Source organism: Chelonia mydas, chromosome 2 (genome assembly GCF_015237465.2).
Source record: "Chelonia mydas isolate rCheMyd1 chromosome 2, rCheMyd1.pri.v2, whole genome shotgun sequence".
Classification (NCBI taxonomy): domain Eukaryota; kingdom Metazoa; phylum Chordata; order Testudines; family Cheloniidae; genus Chelonia; species Chelonia mydas.
The window spans coordinates 245,158,297-245,177,019 of NC_057850.1; the positions used below are offsets into that span (position 1 = coordinate 245,158,297).

The window sequence follows — 18,723 nt, forward strand, 5'->3', positions numbered from 1 at the left end:
TATACAAGAGTTACTTCACCATGCCACTGAAGTGCAGACACTTCTGGGTCAAAAGGCAGCACTTCTTTAATTGTGCAGCGCCACCTAGAGGCCTCAGCTGAGATCTGGGCCCTGTGGAGCGAGCTGCTATGTGGCTTGGAGGACCTTTCCCAGACCTGAAGAAGAGCTCTGTGTGGCTTGAAAGCTTGTCTCTCTCACCAACAGAAGCTGGTCCAATACCTCACCCACCTTGTCTCTCTAATACAAACAGACAGGAAGCCCCAACGAGTTTACATTCTAAATATATGAGGCAGAAAGAGAGGAGTAATCTGCCCAAAGTGACACAGAAGGTCAGTGGAAGAGCCAGGAATAGAATTCAGGTCCCTCAACTCCCAGCCGAAGGCTCTATCCACTAGTCCATGCGGCCTTCTTTAACATGTCACTCTATAAGTGACAACCTATAACATTTACACTTAAATCTGTATTTTGAGTAAAATTAGCTTACAGGTAATAAAGCAGGCCTGGCAAAGCAGAATTTCATAACGTAACTGAAATGGATCAGGTTATTGTGGCATTAAACCATGGCTGTGTCCGTCTTCATTAATTGCAACGTTTGCAATGAATCACTGTATGTGTTTTGACAAGTATTGTTTACCCTGTGGTTTGCAGGCGAATGAAACAGCTGTTTCAGCAGAGACTGTATTATTAGAGATATAATTGTGAAGCATTATAGTACCCTTTAGAATTCCTTTCAGGTGCCCCTTTTGTACCTAGGATTACAAATGCCTAAGCAATAGACAGTGTGTTACCTAATATAAAACAGAGAGAGACAATGAAGGACTGTATCAATAATGCTTTTGTACTCACTATAGCAAACAGCAAAACAAGGAGAACTGGAGAGACATGGTTCACTATAGGCCATTTATGGTTCTACAAAAATATCATTGTGGCTTTCTACAGCATTCCTATCTGCACTTTAATAGATGCCTGGTCTTTTAAGTGTCCTCTTTCTTTTCTGGTACCTAATGGAAATAGGAGAAAAACAAGTAATTTTGTCATGGAATCTGTAGCTACGAGAACATTAGGAGAGATTTAGCAATAAATAGCAATCAAATTAAGATGGGCAAAATTCAATGGGCTGTCGTCGGGTTAGAACTCATTTGAGTAATAAATAAGTAATAACAAATGTATTTATGTATTAAACTCCCACAAATGAATGTTTGCAGCATAACAAGAGTTCAGGTTGCAAAGCATTTTCCCACTGTCTCCTTCTTTTTCACATACTTCTACATTTCCAAATATTCAGCTTTTGAGAAGCAATGTTCATGGTTTGGTGTCTGTCTGGGGCTGAACTTTCTTGGAAAGTTGGAGCAAAATGCTTTCAGTTCCTATTGACAAACAAGAAAAAACCTAATTCTGTTGGTAAGAGAGAAAAGCTTTTGAGCCTACACAGACCTCTTCTGCAGATCTGGGAAACTAGCCCTTAATAAACAGAAACACATAGGTAACCATTAAATGCAGGAGTGGCTATATGAACAAATAGTTCATGACTTACTACAAAAAATTGCTATGTTAAGTGATCTATGGCAAAATACTAAATAAGAGATGCTGCCACCCCTTGGTCACAGTGTGAAAATCCATACTTCGAACTGCAGTCTGCCAGTCACATCCTGCAGGCCTTACTTACTTAGGTAAAAACTCCCTGTAAAACCAACTTGAAATCACTGGGCTTGAAGGGGATCTTTGCTAGAATGCAGACTGTAGAATCGAGCCCTTAAAGGACATTTATACGAATGATTCTACTCCTGCAGATTGTCTTTCTTTAGTGCTCCAGGGGAGTTTTCGAAGCTTTTCTTGGAGCTCTGAGAATCCACTCTTCTCTCCCCCATTTCTTGCCATTCACTGAAGCCATGATAATGGAGAGCTCTATACAGCTTCATCTGGAGCCCACCAGCGTCTTTCTTTTAGTCTGCTGGAAAGTTCCTTTAAAAGCAATACAAATTACTCCCTCCTGGGACTCTGTACCTTCTCTTCCCATTCCTCCCAGCCCCTGCAAGCTCAGGAGGAAGGACCTGAGCTGAGTACACTAACTCGGTGAGATTCAAGTTACTGTGCATTTCACTACCACAAGACAGATGAGTCAACTTCTTTGCATAGTTATTCTTGTGTCTTAAAAATATATTCTACCTAGCAGATTTTTAATAGATGCATAATACATCAAAGGCCTGATCACTGTTAGTAAGGCTTGCAAAACAGGAAGGTTAATTTTAAACCAGCAACAAAAATCATGAAGCCACTGAATTCCAAATATAGCAATTGTTAAGCAATACATGAAAAGCCCCTATTGCTGTAATTTTAAATTATCCAATGTTAAGTTACATAATGAAATATATAATTAACTCGCATTCAGACAAATCAGAGAGAAGATTAACTTTATGAATGTATAATTATTACTCTTCATAGAACTAAACTGCATTTTTATTAATTTAAAGAGATGGGCTGAACGAATCAATGGGGACCTAATCCTGCTTCCACTGAAATTAGTGGCCTCAGTCACATACAGAGAGCAGGATAACTGCGCCCAACATCCTAGAGCCTACCAAGAATAGGCTGCAGGCGAGACCATTAGAAGGCATCAAATACTGCAGAAAGAAAACTGTTGATCTGATCTATACAGAGATTTTTGGTGGCCATATGGACAACTTCACTATATACTGATTAATGATCACTCCAAAATATATACAATTAAAAAAAATCATCTGTTTGGGAAAGGACTGAGCCATTTCTGACATTTAAGTTGTTCTGCAGCTCTTGCCTAACCCTTTATATAAGATTGTCCTGGACACACTCTTCTGGGAAGCAATAGCTTATCCAACAGTAAAATAATGGATTGAAAAATAACACGTTTATTGCAGGTGTTAGCAAATCTTACCAATTAAATGTCAAATATTTTCAGGGGCTGTAATATTTGTAATATTGTTCAAACAAGCTGAACAATAATGAAACATGTAACCTTTGATTTACTTCTCAAACCAGCAATCACATCTTTTTATCTTCTAGAATTACTACTTAAAACTGAAATGATCACTTCTATAAAATAGTCTCAGTTTGAATTATCATTATTGAAAATTATAAAACTACAATATAGCTAAGTTTTTTCTTTTAAAAATTAGCATCAATTTATACAACTAGGCAAATATTCAATATACAACTGAATGAAAAGTATTCCAGATTTCAAAGTAAAAATGAGAGCTACTTTATTTTGGTCCAATCCTTTACTCAGGCAAAAAATAGGAGTTTTACCTGAAGAATAAATGAAAAAGGAATGCAGCATTTGGCTCTTTATACAGAAAATCTATATATGACACTTCAGTAGAAAGCTTTAACACATCATTTATCATCAGGAATTTAATTTTAAAAGGATTACTGTGGTTATCATTTTAATAGTCAATGCTTTATGAAATAGATCAATATTCTGTATTACAGAGAAGTGCTCAATTTCTTATGCACTTGATTAATGCATTGCTATCATCACAGTAATTAAAAGGAACAGGGTTATACACAATCAGCATGTATATCTTACTCAGCACGTCCTGGCAGTTGCCTGCAAAAATTAAACTCATTGATCACTATAACTCCAAAGAAAAGTAAGCTTAGGAAAAATGAAAAAGCTCTATTTTATGTGGGGGAAAAAATCTAAAGCCAGCATCTAAAAAGATTTCCTGTTTACATGATAATATACAAAACATGAATCTCATAGAGGAAAAAACGGTGATTACATTGCCAGAACATAAATTAATACTCTGCTATTACAACACTCTGGACTTTGATTACAATCTTCAAAGGTACTGTACCATATCCCAATAAATTAATTTGAAAAGGCACATTAATAACAAAACTATTATGTCATCTGGGTTATGTTTACATGACCACTCATTTTTACAGTTTTAATAACTGGACAATTCAGTACTTCCACTGAAACCAATGGGAGATTGATTTGTGCAAAGAGAACTGAATCAGGGATGCAGTTTAGGATGATACAGAAGTATAACAAAATCAAGAACAAATGTCATAAACTTATCAATATTTACACAAGTTCTCAGGATGCCCCAAATCACTGAACATGTTTGTTTCTTTTTGGTATGCAGAACCAGCTACCAGAATTAACTACTGTGAAGTTTAGATGCCAAAATACCAATTGCATCCAGACAACTGTGTTATCTCATTTATAAAAGTTCAAATTCCACGATGAAACTCACCTCGCTCTCATCAGCTACTTCATGGTGGGATGAGGAGTTTCAATCTTAACTCTGAAATTTCCTCATTTTTAATTGTGGGGGTACAAATCAGACTCTTTGCATTACTTCAATACAGGTTTTTGTTTCTTATTTTAATTACATGTAAGTTTCCTCTAGTACTGAAAGTAATACGTAGGAAAGGGGAAATATTGCATATAAACAACAGCATGGGTTGGAAAGGCCAGACCCGTCTTCATCTGCCTTGTATAGCACTGGGGAATGTATTGATACTTAAGAAATACTTGATAATAATTGACCCATAAAACCAATTAATGATATAGAATGCAGAATAAATATCTTTAAGGTATAAAAACCTTATGATCATGATCATTAGCCTTTTCAAAAACTCTCAGTCTGCCTGATTATTAAGCACATTATAAAACAATTTAGTGGTTTTTAAAAAGAAATCTTAGCTACATTTTTAGTTGAAGTATTACCCTCCCCCATACACACACAAAAGCTTTTTTTGTATTTCCTACCTCTGACTTAGAAACTGTTGAACTGATTAATTTGAAATTGGAAAAGAAAAAAAATCCTCTACTGGGAAAAATATCTTGAACGTTCAGTTTCAGTCTCACTGTGAAATTTACATCAGACATTTAATTCTCTCAAAAGGGGTTTAGCAGTCAATCACGGGCAGGCTCCCCCTAATTACAAATAGCAATATCATATACCACTACAATTCAGTAGAACTGCCAGCAATCAGTATTCTCTCTCTTCAGTGTCAGTGGATTCTGCACATATATATCACCAAATCACACAACCATTGCACTTCATGCACCCAGTTTTGTCCTTGTGCCTGCCTCAAATTTTGTTTTCCCTTCAGGGATTTTATGCCAAAAGCTGCATTAATTTGTCCTGAGAAAGCCTTATTTCGCTGTCATCCAGATATTCAGCAACCAGTTCAGTTGCAAAGGAGGGAGGGGGGGAATCGTTCTGTTTCTGTTTACTGGCCAAGGTCAGAAATCCGTCTGGTGTATATCTGAGCACACTTCACAGACTGACAACAAGGCACAACAGAGCAATAAAGCCACCAGTTTCCGTTTGAGTTGCCCAGTGCAAAGCGAGAGTACTTATTCCCTGGCAGAGCTGACTCACGTCAGCACCTGGGACAGCTCCCACAGTCACAGCTCTCCGGAGCGAATGGGGAAATGTGGGTGTGAGTGTGTGGGGCGGAGGGGGCGGGGGGGGTGTATAGCATAATTTGTGCCTCTGCTTCTTGGAAAAAATATATTTTCAAAATTAAATTTTACCACCTTAAAGATGTCTCATTATTCCTTCCCTTAGCACAACTAGTTTCCAAAAATTAATGCCGATTTACTGCACAGATCTAAACAAACCGAGGGTTATTACCTCAACTATGTGACTATTTGGAATTCCTAGCCCAACCTGAGTCAGAAATATTCATTGAATATTTCTACAATAGTCACTCTAAAGGCAAATTTCATTACTTCCTTTCTGGTTACATCTTAACCTTAACTGCCGAAATGATTCTTTAGGGAAATGTATGTGAAGCTTATGAATCAATTACATTTGCATTGCAGTTCCCAAGCTCTAACTGCCTGACATGGTCCACTTAACTCTCGCAGTCAAGGGCAAAGTTCTTTTTCTAAATACATAAAATAAAAGAAATCCCCTTGCAGTCCAGCAGCGTGGGTTCTGGAATTAATCTGAGCTGTTTGTGTACATACATCACCTTTACTTGCCCCCCGCTCAAAGGCCTTTGCAATGCAGATTTTTGTCGTACAGATCACTCCACTGATGAGCTTAACTTTGGGAAAGAGGGTTTGTTTGGTTTTTTTAGAGCAGTGTCAGCAGAAATCATCTGCACATGTTAAATTCCCTTTGTTTCTTGGCTCAAAGCTTTTGATGATCAACCCGTTCCAGACATCTGTCGTATTGAAAACTCACAAAGATACGCTCCAAGCTAAATTAAAAAAAAAAAAATCCAGAGGAGAAAGATATTCCGGAGACCAGTAACAAAGAGGCAACTTCGCTTTCTCGTAGCGACACCTAGAGGCCAATGAGCTGAAGTTTCGGCACATTTCCGCTCCAGGGTCACATCGCCGGAGATAAGAGTTTCAGAATGAAAAGTTTTTAAATCAACACCTAAAAAAAAAAAGTCTCCGGTGTTTTTAGTTTGTGCGCGTGACCTTATGTTAGGCGTCTCGCCACCCCCGGGAACTGTGTGTCGTGTTTAGGATGCTAGTGAGGATTTCACCAGCCACCGAGAAAAGTAAACTCATCTCCAGCGACCTAGTGGCCCTTGGAATGAACAGAATGGAAACCCTGCCAGAGGCTTTGAGGCCAACTTTCCTCTCTGCTAGAAAAACTTAATCCGCTTTACCTGCTACAACTACAAAAAGTTTTCATGTGGGGGGGGGGGGCAAACCCAAAATCCCACAACTCCCTTCACTGCAGTCCCCCTCTCAACAGGGATCTCAGGGATTCAGACATAAAACTACGCTCTCAGTCGGTACTTATAAGGGATCATTATCAGTGATTTCTATAATTAATACTGATCACAGCTCCAAACCTACCTTTAGAGAAAATAAATATTTTAATAGGAATATTATTCCAAATTGCAGCGACTTTCCCCCTTGCAGTTTACACACACACACACACACAGAGAAGTCCCTTTACAAACATAATAGCACGCCAGTCTGAAATAGCGATGGGAAACTGATGGATTGATTGTTTGGACCTTCTTCCGGGGCCCTCTTCTTTCTAAATCTCCCCCCAAGAAAAAACTAGGAACAATCGATCCAAGGTGATTTAATTCTTTCCATCCAGGAGTCCCAGCAGCAAGCCAGTGGCCAGGATGAGTCATTTGTTACTAAGGCAATATGCAAATGCCCCCCTTTGAAATCGCTACTCCCCGCGGCAGCGGCGGGAGGGAACGTGCCGGGAGAGAAGTTTGCATCCAGCACCTTCCGGGGGCTCGCGTCTCATCACGCTGGGTCATTAACCAGGAGTTTCGAGCAAAACCAAAACAAAACAAAAATGGCCGCGTCGGGTGCGAAGTTCTCCCCGGCAGGGCTCTGGAGCCGGGCAGGAAGGACAAGAAGGGGGCAAGGCGAAGCCTTCTGGTTCTGCCCCAGGCAAAAACTTCTAGCCACGCTCGGAGGGGCACGGAGGCAGTTTACACGGGCGGTTTCCAAAAGCACCCAAACCATGCACATTGCACGGCGGCCCGACCTTCCCCACCCGGCTCATTCCCAGGCAGCCCAGGAGAGCGGGAGCCGAGGGGGTGTGGGGACTTGTTTACATGGCCAGGAATAAAGTACCCTCGCCGGCCTTTGCCGGGGAAGCGGGGCGCAGACCAAGACAGGGAGAGAGAAGGCAGCCAAGCGACCTCCGGACACACAGACACACACGAGACACTCGGACAAACAGAGCAAAACCCAAACCAGGCTGGGGGCTTACATCTTCCTCCTCGGCGTCACTCCGGGGCTGGTACTGGAACCGGGCTCGGCTCTCCGGCTGCGGCGGGCGGGCGGGCGGGCCGGCCGCGCTGTTCTCCTCGGTGCACTGAGCCCCCAGAAGGTGACTCGCCTCGGGTGGCGCCGGGAAAGATCGGGAGGTGTTGATCTTCCCACCGAATCGCTGGTACAGCGAAGCCATGAAGTCAATCGGGGGGGGGGGGGGCACGAGAGGCGCTTTTTGGGGGTGGGGGGTGTGCGGGGGTTACAGCATGCTACACGCAAGTGAGCTCTTCTCCGTAGCACATCAGTGGAGCTGGGGTGCAGGGCAGAGCGAGGAGGGAGACAGCATATTTATTTCTCTCCCTTGCTTCAACAGCAGCATTGGGGGGGGGGGGGGAACGGGGGAATTACCAAAAACAAAAACAAAGAACAGGCCCCGGGGATGTTGCACCAGCCAAGGTTGCAAGCCACCCAGACACGCCGAACCCCAGCGAATGGCGCCGGAGAGGATCTGTATTAAATGGGGTTGGGGGGGGGGCGGGGGGGCGGACGGATCGCAGCTGTCACTGCCTCCCCGGGATGGGCCGGCGTCTCCGAGGTCGCATTCCAGGAGAGCCACCGAGCGGAGCAGGCTGCAAACTGGGAAGCCTCATTCAAAGCACGTTGCACTTCTGGGCAGGGAGGGCGGGCTGCTCTCCAGCTCTCTCTCCCTGTGGCTTTTCGGGAAGGAACTTGAAAAGGAGCAACAGACACCGGATCGCAGCCCGGGAGACAGGACCCAGCGGCCGGGAGCAGGGAAGTTTCTATGCCTGAAAACCTAGCTCGGCTCACAGCAAACTCCCAGGGGAAAGAAAAAAAAAAGCAGAAAGGGAGAGAGGACGAAAGCGTCGCCTGATGCCACTGGCTGCCGAGCCGGCGTCCAAGCTGCTTCCCCAGTTTCTGTGCGCTTTGATTTCTGGCTCCAGGCAATGAGCAGCGAATGCGATCCCTCTGAAACTAGCGGGGGGGAGGGGAGGAAGCTTTCCAGCCCCCACCCCACGCTCTTCACGATTTATTTTATTTTATTAAATCCAGTATATTGTGCCTCCTACTATCTTTGTATTAATTCATTTTGCTGCATTAAAACGTGCTTCAGCGCCCCTCTGTGGAAATCCACCCGAACTGTGCTCCGCGCCGGAGCAGCCTGCGATAAACAAATGGGAACTGTCGGATCAAAAGCTGTTTGGGCTGGGGGACGAAGACGACTGCGGGGGGGGGGGGGGGATCCTCTCTGTCACCACCCTCACCTCTCTTCAGTTACAGGGCAAAACAAAACGACCTGGGCTTTGTGCGGTGTTAATTTCAAGGCTAAATGGGACCACTAATTAATGCACTTCTACAGCTAATGGAGGAGAAAATGGGCACACGATTAAAGTGGGCACGGGGGGGTTCTGCAATTGGCGTCCAGTGTGAATACTTCGGCAGAGAGGGTTGCAATGCCTCTTCTCTGAGCATCAGGCTCCTGGGTTTCCATAGCAACAGATGCTTAGGTTTTAAAGTCGGAGGCCAAGGAGAGAGAAAAGGAGTCAGAGTTGCAATCTCCTTCCCTTCCTCTAGCAGAAGTCTTCTTCGTCCCTTTGATACCCAAGTTAACCAACCACTATGGGAATTACCCCCTTTTAGACCAGCAACACCCAACATACGCCATACCTGTCCATTCCTACATACAGATCCCTCAAGCTGTTGAGAAAATCCTTTCCCTCGGTTATAGTTTAGGGAATGAAGCACATGGAGAAATCATTAATTTTTTAAACCCTTCGATCTTATTGAAACTTTTAGTTTGATTACAAAAATCACCTCATCATCCATATATCTTTTTAAACAATTTAAACCCTATAGTTTGAAGAAAAAATTAAGCAGTTGTGCAATTAACCTGCTTTTCTTCTATTAAAACACCAGTCTGATCATAAATCACTTTATACCCAAACAATTTTCATGCATTATTTTTTTATGTCTTCGAAGTCAGGGATGGAAAGTCATAACATTTAGATGAAAAGGAACCCTTATCTCATCAGGATCGGGGAAAAACACATGCAGTGCTTCCTTCCTGACTGCACTTGAAAGAAAGAAATAATCATTTTGATCTTCAGAACTTAGATCCTGACATTTAATTAAAACTAGAAGGTGAACTCATGACTCTTAGAAGTAAAGGTCTTGGTATGCATTCTACCAACGCAACTTTCCATAGGTCAGCAGTCCATCTGATTGCTTCATGGTTCTGTCACCAGTGAGCTGAACATTAGTCCAGAGTCCTTGTCAGTTTCCTCATTTAAATCTCATTATGATCACAGGAAAATTGCATGAACAAGTCAGTGAACTCTCCTGGGATCTCATGACTAATTGGAACTATTAGCAACAAACAGCAACAAAAAAGGGTAACAACAAGAACCAAACTAAAAGGAAAAATAGTTTGGGTTTTTTTTTTAAAAAAACAAGATGGGTATAAAGGAAGCATCAAAGGCATCAATAAAAAGGCAAAAATAGCACAGAAGCCATGAATGACTGTATAAAAGTGAGAAAAATAACTGATGACACAGAAAAAAGAAAACATCTCTGGTCTAATTCACAGTTTAAAAGGGAAAGATTAAGATCCCTTAGCAGCCCATATAATTTCAATAGCTTTCAAGTATTTTTTAAATTCTTGACAACTGAGATTTCATGTATTCAAATTTGGACTATACCCACACATACAGCATATATGGTAATGTATATATATCTAGATACAAAACACTACATTAAAAGAGCATTCAGATTGCAAAGTCAGGTACTCAAAAGTTAGGAAATAGCAGAATTACGGCCTTGATCCTGCAACTTCTTGTGTGCAGGTGAATTTCTGTCCCCATGTGGAACCCCACTATCTTCAATGGGGCTCTATGAGGGCTGGGAAGTCTGCCTGTTCACAAGAAGTCTCAGGGTTCTGACCTAAATTGACCATGCAACCTAACTTAAGCTCCCTTGTGCATATACATTATGATTCGGCTTGGAAGGATTAGATTTTTATCAGTAAATGTCAGTAAACATTGATTTCACTGTACACACAAAAACAAACAAAAATATTTCCATAAATACTAATTGAAATTTACAGATAGGCAAAGTAAGGAAAAAATGCAGCTTGCAAACTTATTAGAGTTTAATTTATGGATATTTATTTGGTATATTTTGACATGTGATGTTGACCATTTGTGGTTAATGGTTATAAAGCTTTAACTTTTTGAATCTCAATATCTATTATCATTAAATAATTGTTGTCTGACCTCCCATATTGTCTGACTCACCCCCTAGAAGTGTTCCTACTGTGAACATTTATATGGACAAAAAATATAAAAATGCTTAAAAATAAACATCAATATTATCCATCACAATTATTAAAAAACTAAAAACTGAACTCTACCAAGCCTAATTATGATATCTTGTCCATGTTGAAAAGCCAGGGACAGAGCCCAGCACTGCAGAGTCCCAATTCAATGTCTGAAACTGAGTGTTCCACTTTTCTTCTTTTAATTCTGTGCCTCATTCACTCTGTCCATCTGTGCACTGAATGACGTTGCTCTGTGTATGTGGTTATGTAATGAAACAGTGCATCATAATACATATGCACCATGATGACACAGAGAACAGGATAGATCCTCCCCCCAAAAAGGAAAAAGCGCCAGTGTTTGAAATGTAACATCCAAGTGGCAATAAATAACTCCTGTACAGACATTGCACAAATGCGGTTTCATTGCAGAAAAAGAGCAAGTCAGCTTGGGGTGTTATTTTTGGTAAAGAAAGTAATTTGTATTGTGAAATAAATTTAGAAGTCAAACATAAACGCTTCCAAAAATACAAATACTGAGATCTGAGGTATTTAATTAAATTAATCTCCTTCTTAAAAAATCCTGTCTTTCCCCAACATCCTGGGAACATAACTGAAGACAAGAATAAGACCCTTAAAAACAAATATGATTCCTCCCAAAACCTCCTGGTTGTCTAGTTTAGGATACAATATTGTATACATAATACAAATTCCTAACTAGTAACATTTCCTTCCATATAAATATATTATTTTAACAAACAGAATTGCTACTTCAGAGAAAATATTTTATGTTTTTAATGACATTTTAAAAGCTACAAGGGGACAGGCAATTCTTGATTTATTCCTAAGTGAAGCAAATGATCTGATCTAAGAGGCGAATACAGCTGAACCTCTCAGTAATAACAATCAGAATGTAACTAAATTTAACATTCTTGCACAAGGGAAAATACCCACCACTGTAGCATTTAACTTAAAAAAAGGGGAACTACGCAAAAATGAGGAAGATAGTTAAGTGGAAATTAAAAGGACAGACACAGAAGTGAAAAGCATGCAAGCTGAATGGAAACTATTTAAAAACATAATAAACTCTAAATGTATCCCCCAAATTAAAACAAAAAACAAAAACAGTAAGAGGACCAAAAAAATGCCACCGTGGCTAATCAACCAAGTAAAAGAGGAGGTTAGAGACAAAAAGACATCCTTTAAAAATTGGAAGTCAAATCCTAGTGAGGAAAATAGAAAGGAGCCTAAACACTGGCAAGTCGAGTGTAAAAATACAAATATGTAGGCCTAAAAAGAATTTGAAGAGCAACTAGGAAAAGACACAAAAATTAAACAACAACAAAAAAATTTAAGTATGTCAGAAGCAGGAAGCTGGCAAAACAATCAGTGAGGCCACTGGATGATCGATGTGCTAAAGGAGCACCCAAGGAAGACTAGACCTTTGCAGAGAAACTAAATTAATTGTTTGCATGGGTCTTCACTGCAGAAGATGTGAGGCACATTCCCACACTGAGCTATTTTTTGTAGGTGACAAATCTCAGGAACTGTCCCAGATTGAGGAATCAATAGAGGTGGTTTTGGAACAAATTGGTGAATTAAACAGTAATAAGCCACCAGAACCAGATGGTTCCAGAGGAACTCAGATATGAAATTGCAGAACTACTAACTGTGAAATGTAACCTATCACTTAAATCAGCCTCTGTACCAGATGACTGGAGGGTAATTAACGTAATGCCGATTTTTTTAAAAGGTTGCAGAGGTGATCCTGGCAATTACAGGCCAGCAAGCCTAACTTCCGTAGCAGGCAAATTGGTTGAAGCTATAGTAAAGAACAGAATAATCAGACACATAGTCAAACAAAATTTGTTGGGGAAAAGTCAACATGGCATTTGTAAAGGGAAATCATGCCTCACCAATCCATTAGATTTCGTTGAGGGAGTCAACAAACATGTGGATAAGGTGATCCAGTTGACATAGTGTACTTGGACTGTCAGAAAGCCTTTGACCAAGTCCTACACCAAAGACTCTTAAGCAAAGTAAGCAGTCATGGAATAAGAGGGACTGTCTTCTCATGGATCAGTAACTGGTTAAAAAGATAGGAAACAAAGATTAGGAATAAATGGTCAGTTTTTATAGTGAAGAAAGGTAGATAGTAGAGTCCTCAAAAGGATCTGTACTGGGATTTGTGCTGTTCAACATATTCATCAATTATCTGGAAAAGGGTATAAATAGTGAGATAGCAAAGTTTGCAGTCAATACAAAATTACTCAATATAGTTAAGTCCAAAACTGACTGAGAAGAGTTACAAAGGGCTCTCACAAAACTGGGTGACTGGGCAACAAAATGGCAGATGAAATTCAATGTTGATAAGTGCAAAGTAATGCACACTGGAAAATTTAATCCCAACTGTACATACAAAATGATGGGGTCTAAATTAACAGTTATCACTCAATAAAGAGACTGTGGAGTCACAATGGACAGTCCTCTGAAAACATCTGCTCAAAGTGCAGCAGCAGTCAAAAAAAAAATAAAAAGCAAACAGTGTTAGGAACCAATAGGAAAATAATATATTTTAAGATAGAAAAATATCATAATGCCACTATATAAAGCCATGGTACGCCCACACCTTGAATACTGCTTGCAGTTCTGGTCACTCCATCTAAAAGGATATATTAGAACTGGAAAAGGTACAAAGAAGGGCAACAAAAATTATTAGGGGTGTAGAACAGCTTCCATACGAGGAGACACTAAAAAAATTGGGACTGTTCATCTTAGAAAGAGAAGACTAAAGGGAGACATAGAATCAGAGAATCAGAGCATATCAGGGTTGGAAGGGACCTCCGGAGGTTATCTAGTCCAACCCCCTGCTCAAAGCAGGACCAATCCCCAATTAAATCATCCCAGCCAGGGCTTTGTCAAGCCTGACCTTAAAAACCTCTGAGGAAGGAGATTCCACCTCCTCCCTAGGTAACCCATTCCAGTGTTTCACCACCCTCCCAGTGAAAAAGTTTTTCCTAATATCCAACCTAAACCTCCCCCACTGCAACTTCAGACCATTACTCCTCATTCTGTCATCTGCCACCACTGAGAGCAGTCTAGATCCATCCTCTTTGGAATCCCCTTTCAGGTAGTTGAAAGCAGCTATCAAATGCCTCCTCACTCTTTTCTTCTGCAGACTAAACAATCCCAGTTCCCTCAGCCTCTCCTCATAAGTCATGTGTTCCAGTCCCCTAATAATTTTTGTTGCTCTCTGCTGGACGTTTTCCAATTTTTCCACATCCTTCTTGAAGTGTGGGGCCCAAAATTGGACACAGTACTCCAGATGAGGCCACACCAATGTTGAATAGAGGGGAACGATCATGTCCCTCGATCTGCTGGCAATGCCCCTACTTATACAGCCCAAAATGCCATTGGCCTTCTTGGCAACAATGGCACACTGTTGACTCATATCCAGCTTCTTGTCCACTGTAACCTCTAGGTCCTTTTCTGCAGAACTGCTGCCGAGCCATTCGGTCCCTAGTCTGTAGGGGTGCATGGGATTCTTCCGTCCTAAGTGCAGGACTCTGCACTTGTCCTTGTTGAACCTCATCAGATTTCTTTTGGCCCAATCCTCTAATTTGTCTAGGGCCCTCTGTATCCTATCCCTACCCTCCTGCGTATCTACCTCTCCTCCCAGTTTAGTGTCATCTGCAAACTTGCTGAGGGTGCAATCCACACCATCCTCCAGATCATTAATGAAGATATTGAACAAAACCAGTCCCAGGACCAACACTTGGGGCACTCCACTTGATACCGGCTGCCAACTAGACTTGGAGCCATTGATCACTACCCATTGAGCCCGACGATCTAGCCAGCTTTCTATCCACCTTATAGTCCATTCATCCACCCCATATTTCTTTAACTTCCTGGCAAGAATACTGTAGGAGACCATATCAAAAGCTTTGCTAAAGTCAAGGAACAACACGTCCACTGCTTTCCCCTCATCCACAGAGCCAGTTATCTCGTCATAGAAGACAATTAGATTAGTCAGGCATGACTTGCCCTTGGTGAATCCATGCTTACTGTTCCTGATCACTTTCCTCTCCTCTAAGTGCTTCAGAATTGATTCCTTGAGGACCTGCTCCATGATTTTTCCAGGGACTGAGGTCAGGCTGACTGACCTGCAGTTCCCAGGATCCTCCTTCTTCCCTTTTAAAAAGATGGGCACTACATTAGCCTTTTTCCAGTCGTCCGGGACCTCCCCCGATTGCATGAGTTTTCGAAGATAATGGCCAATGGCTCTGCAATCACATCCGTCAATTCCTTTAGCACTCTCGGATGCAACACATCCGGCCCCATGGACTTGTGCTCATCCAGCTTTTCTAAATAGTCCTGAACCACTTCTTTCTCCACAGAGGGCTGGTCACCTCTTCCCCATGCTGTGCTGCCCAGTGCAGTAGTCTCGGAGCTGACCTTGTTCGTGAAGACAGAGGCAAAAAAAAGCATTGAGTACATTAGCTTTTTCCACATCCTCTGTCACTAGGTTGTCTCCCTCATTCAGTAAGGGGCCCACACTTTCCTTGACTTTCTTCTTGTTGCTAACATACCTAAAGAAACCCTTCTTGTTACTCTTAACATCTCTTGCTAGCTGCAACTCCAGGTTTGATTTGGCCTTCCTGATTTCACTCCTGCATGCCCGAGCAATATTTTTATACTCTTCCCTGGTCATTTGTCCAATCTTCCATTTCTTGTAAGCTTCTCTTTTGTGCTTAAGATCAGCAAGGATTTCACTGTTAAGCCAAGCTGGTCGCCTGCCATATTTACTATTCTTTCTACACGTTGGGATGGTTTGTCTCTGTAACCTCAATAAGGATTCTTTAAAATACAGCCAGTTCTCCTGGACTCCTTTCTCCCTCATGTTATTCTCCCAGGATCCTGGGATCCTGCCCATCAGTTCCCTGAGGTTGTCAAAGTCTGCTTTTTTGAAGTCCAGGGTCCGTATTCTGCTGCTCTCCTTTCTTCCCTGTGTCAGGATCCTGAACTCAACCATCTCATGGTCACTGCCTCCCAGGTTCCCATCCACTTTTGCTTGCCCTGCTAATTCTTCCCAATTTGTAAGCAGCAGTTCAAGAAGGGCTCTGCCCCTAGTTGGTTCCTCCAGCACTTGCACCAGGAAATTGTCCCTTACACTTTCCAAAAACTTCTTCGATTGTCTGTGCACCGCTGTATTGCTCTCCCAGCAGATATCAGGGTGATTGAAGTCTCCCATGAGAACCAGGGCCTGCGATCTAGTAACTTCCGTGAGTTGCCGGAAGAAAGCCTCGTCCACCTCACCCCCCTCGTCCAGTGGTCTACAGCAGTCTCCCACCATGACATCACCTTTGTTGCTCACACTTCTAAACTTAATCCAGAGACTCTCAGGTTTTAAGGCAGTTCCATACCGGAGCTTTGAGCAGTCATACTGCTCTCTTACATACAATGCAACTCCCCCACCTTTTCTGCCCTGCCTGTCCTTCCTGAACAGTTTATATCCATCCATGACAGTACTCCAGTCATGTGAGTTATCCCACCAAGTCTCTGTTATTCCAATCACATCATTATTCCTTGACTGTGCCAGGACTTCCAGTTCTCCCTGCTTGTTTCCCAGACTTCTTGCATTTGTGTATTGGCACTTAAGATAACCTTCTGTTTGTCCTGCTTTCTTAGTGTGAGGCAGGAGCCCTCCCCTCTCGCGCTCTCCTGCTCGTGCTTCCTCCTGGTATCCCACGTCCCCACTTACCTTAGGGCTTTGGTCTCCTTCCCCTGGTGAACCTAGTTTAAAGCCCTCCTCACTAGGTTATCCAGCCTGCTTGCAAAGATGCTCTTCCCTCTCTTCCTTAGGTGGAGCCCGTCTCTGCCTAGCACTCCTCCTTCTTGGAACACCATCCCATGGTCAAAGAATCCAAAGCATTCTCTCTGACACCACCTGCGTAGCCATTCGTTGACTTCCACAATTCGACAGTCTCTACCCAGATCTTTTCCGTCCACGGGGAGGATGGACGAGAACACCACTTGCACCTCAAACTCCTTTATCCTTCTTCCCAGAGCCACGTGATAGAGGTCTATACAGTCACGAATGGTGTGAAGAAAAAGTATTATTTACCTCTTCACATAACACAAGAACCAGGGATCACTCAATGGAATTAATAAGCAGAATGTTTAAAACAAATATAGGGAAGTACTTCTTCAAAGAACACAGTCAACCTGTGGAACACATTGCCAGGAGATATCGTGAAAGCAAAAAGTATAACTGGATTCAAAAAATAATTAGATAAGTTCATGGAGGCTAGGCCCATCAATGGTGATTAGTCAGGGTGGTCAAGGATGCAAACCCATGTTCTGGGTGTCCCTAACCTCTGAGTGCCAGAAGGTAGGAATGGACAAGACGGGATGGATCATTCAATAATTCCCCAGTTCTATTCATTCCCTCTGAAGCATCTGTGCTGGCCACTGTCTGAAGACTGGATACCGGGCTAGAGAGATCACTGGTCTGACCGCTCTTATGTAAAGGTAGGACAATATTCCTTCTTTATGTTCTTCTTGCTCTGCAAATGATTTAATACCCACATTTGAGTCCTACCAATATTAGGCCATCAGAAATTAGGTTGGGAGTGACTGCCTTTAGGGCTAAATATAAGACATCTTTTTTGTGTAAGACTTCTCGGAATGGCATTTTCAGAAAAAGGGCTTAGTATTGTTTCTCTTCTTTTAGTATTAAATATTACTATTATTCATCATGGTGACTAAGTTTCAGGATTGCAAAAAGAGTTCTTCATGTTCCACCTTCATATCTTGTTAGAAAATTTATGCCTCTATTTTTACTTTTGAACTTGACATCCAGACACTACAGCCAGCATTCGCTGTATGAAAATGAATAGAGCTAAACAACAAGCTTCCTATTATTTTCATATGTTCACAGTCACAAGCAGTAAGAGACTATTTTTAAGGGGAAACATCAACTACAGTGCCTTTAAAATTGGGACTACTTGGGACTACTGATATTTCAAAATAGCAAAATATCCCTTTTTAACTAGTCATTTTAGAGATTTTTTTAGTCTGAACTAGGGCTGCCGATTAATCGCAGTTAATTCACGCGATTAACCCAAAAATTAATCGTGATTAATCTCAGTTTTAATTGCATTGTTAAACAATAGAATACCAATTGGAATTTATTAAATATTATTGGATGTTTTTCTATGTTTTTAAATATATTGATTTCAATAACACAAAATACAAAGTGTACACTGCTCACTTTACCTTATTATTTTTATTACAAATATTTGAACTGTAAAATGATAAATAAAAGAAAGTATTTTTCAATTCACCTCATACAAGTACTGTAGGGCAATCTCTTTATCGTGAAAGTGCAACTTACAAATGTAGATTTTTTTTGTTATATAACTGCATTCAAAAACAAAACCATGTAAAACTTTAGAGCCTACAAATCACCTCAGTCCTACTTCTCATTCAGTCAATTGCTAAATGAAACAAGTTTGTTTACATTTACAGGAGATACTGCTGCCCACTTCTTATTTACAATATTACCAGAAAGTGAAAATAGGCCTTCGCATGACACTTTTGTAGCCGGCATTGCAAGATATTTACATGGCAGATATGCTAAACATTTGTATTCCCCTTCATGCTTCAGCCACCATTCCAGAGGACA

The 18,723-nt window shown here is 41.5% G+C and overlaps 1 protein-coding gene across 3 annotated transcripts in view; it reads right to left on the bottom strand.

Annotated features, from left to right (window-relative positions):
- DPP6 (dipeptidyl peptidase like 6) overlaps positions 1 to 18,723 on the bottom strand; it is an 812,601-nt gene that overhangs the window by 606,448 nt on the left and 187,430 nt on the right. Inside the window, exon 1 of one of the 3 annotated variants that reach the window (XM_037891091.2) lies at positions 7,704 to 8,820. The exons of 1 other annotated variant lie outside the window; for it this stretch is intronic. In XM_037891091.2, the coding sequence (XP_037747019.1) occupies positions 7,704 to 7,901 (198 nt within the window). In that variant the 5' untranslated portion in view covers positions 7,902 to 8,820. Of the gene's footprint in view, positions 1 to 7,703; positions 8,821 to 18,723 lie in introns of those variants that run through there. One more of the 3 variants, XM_043541566.1, reaches the window with a different exon arrangement.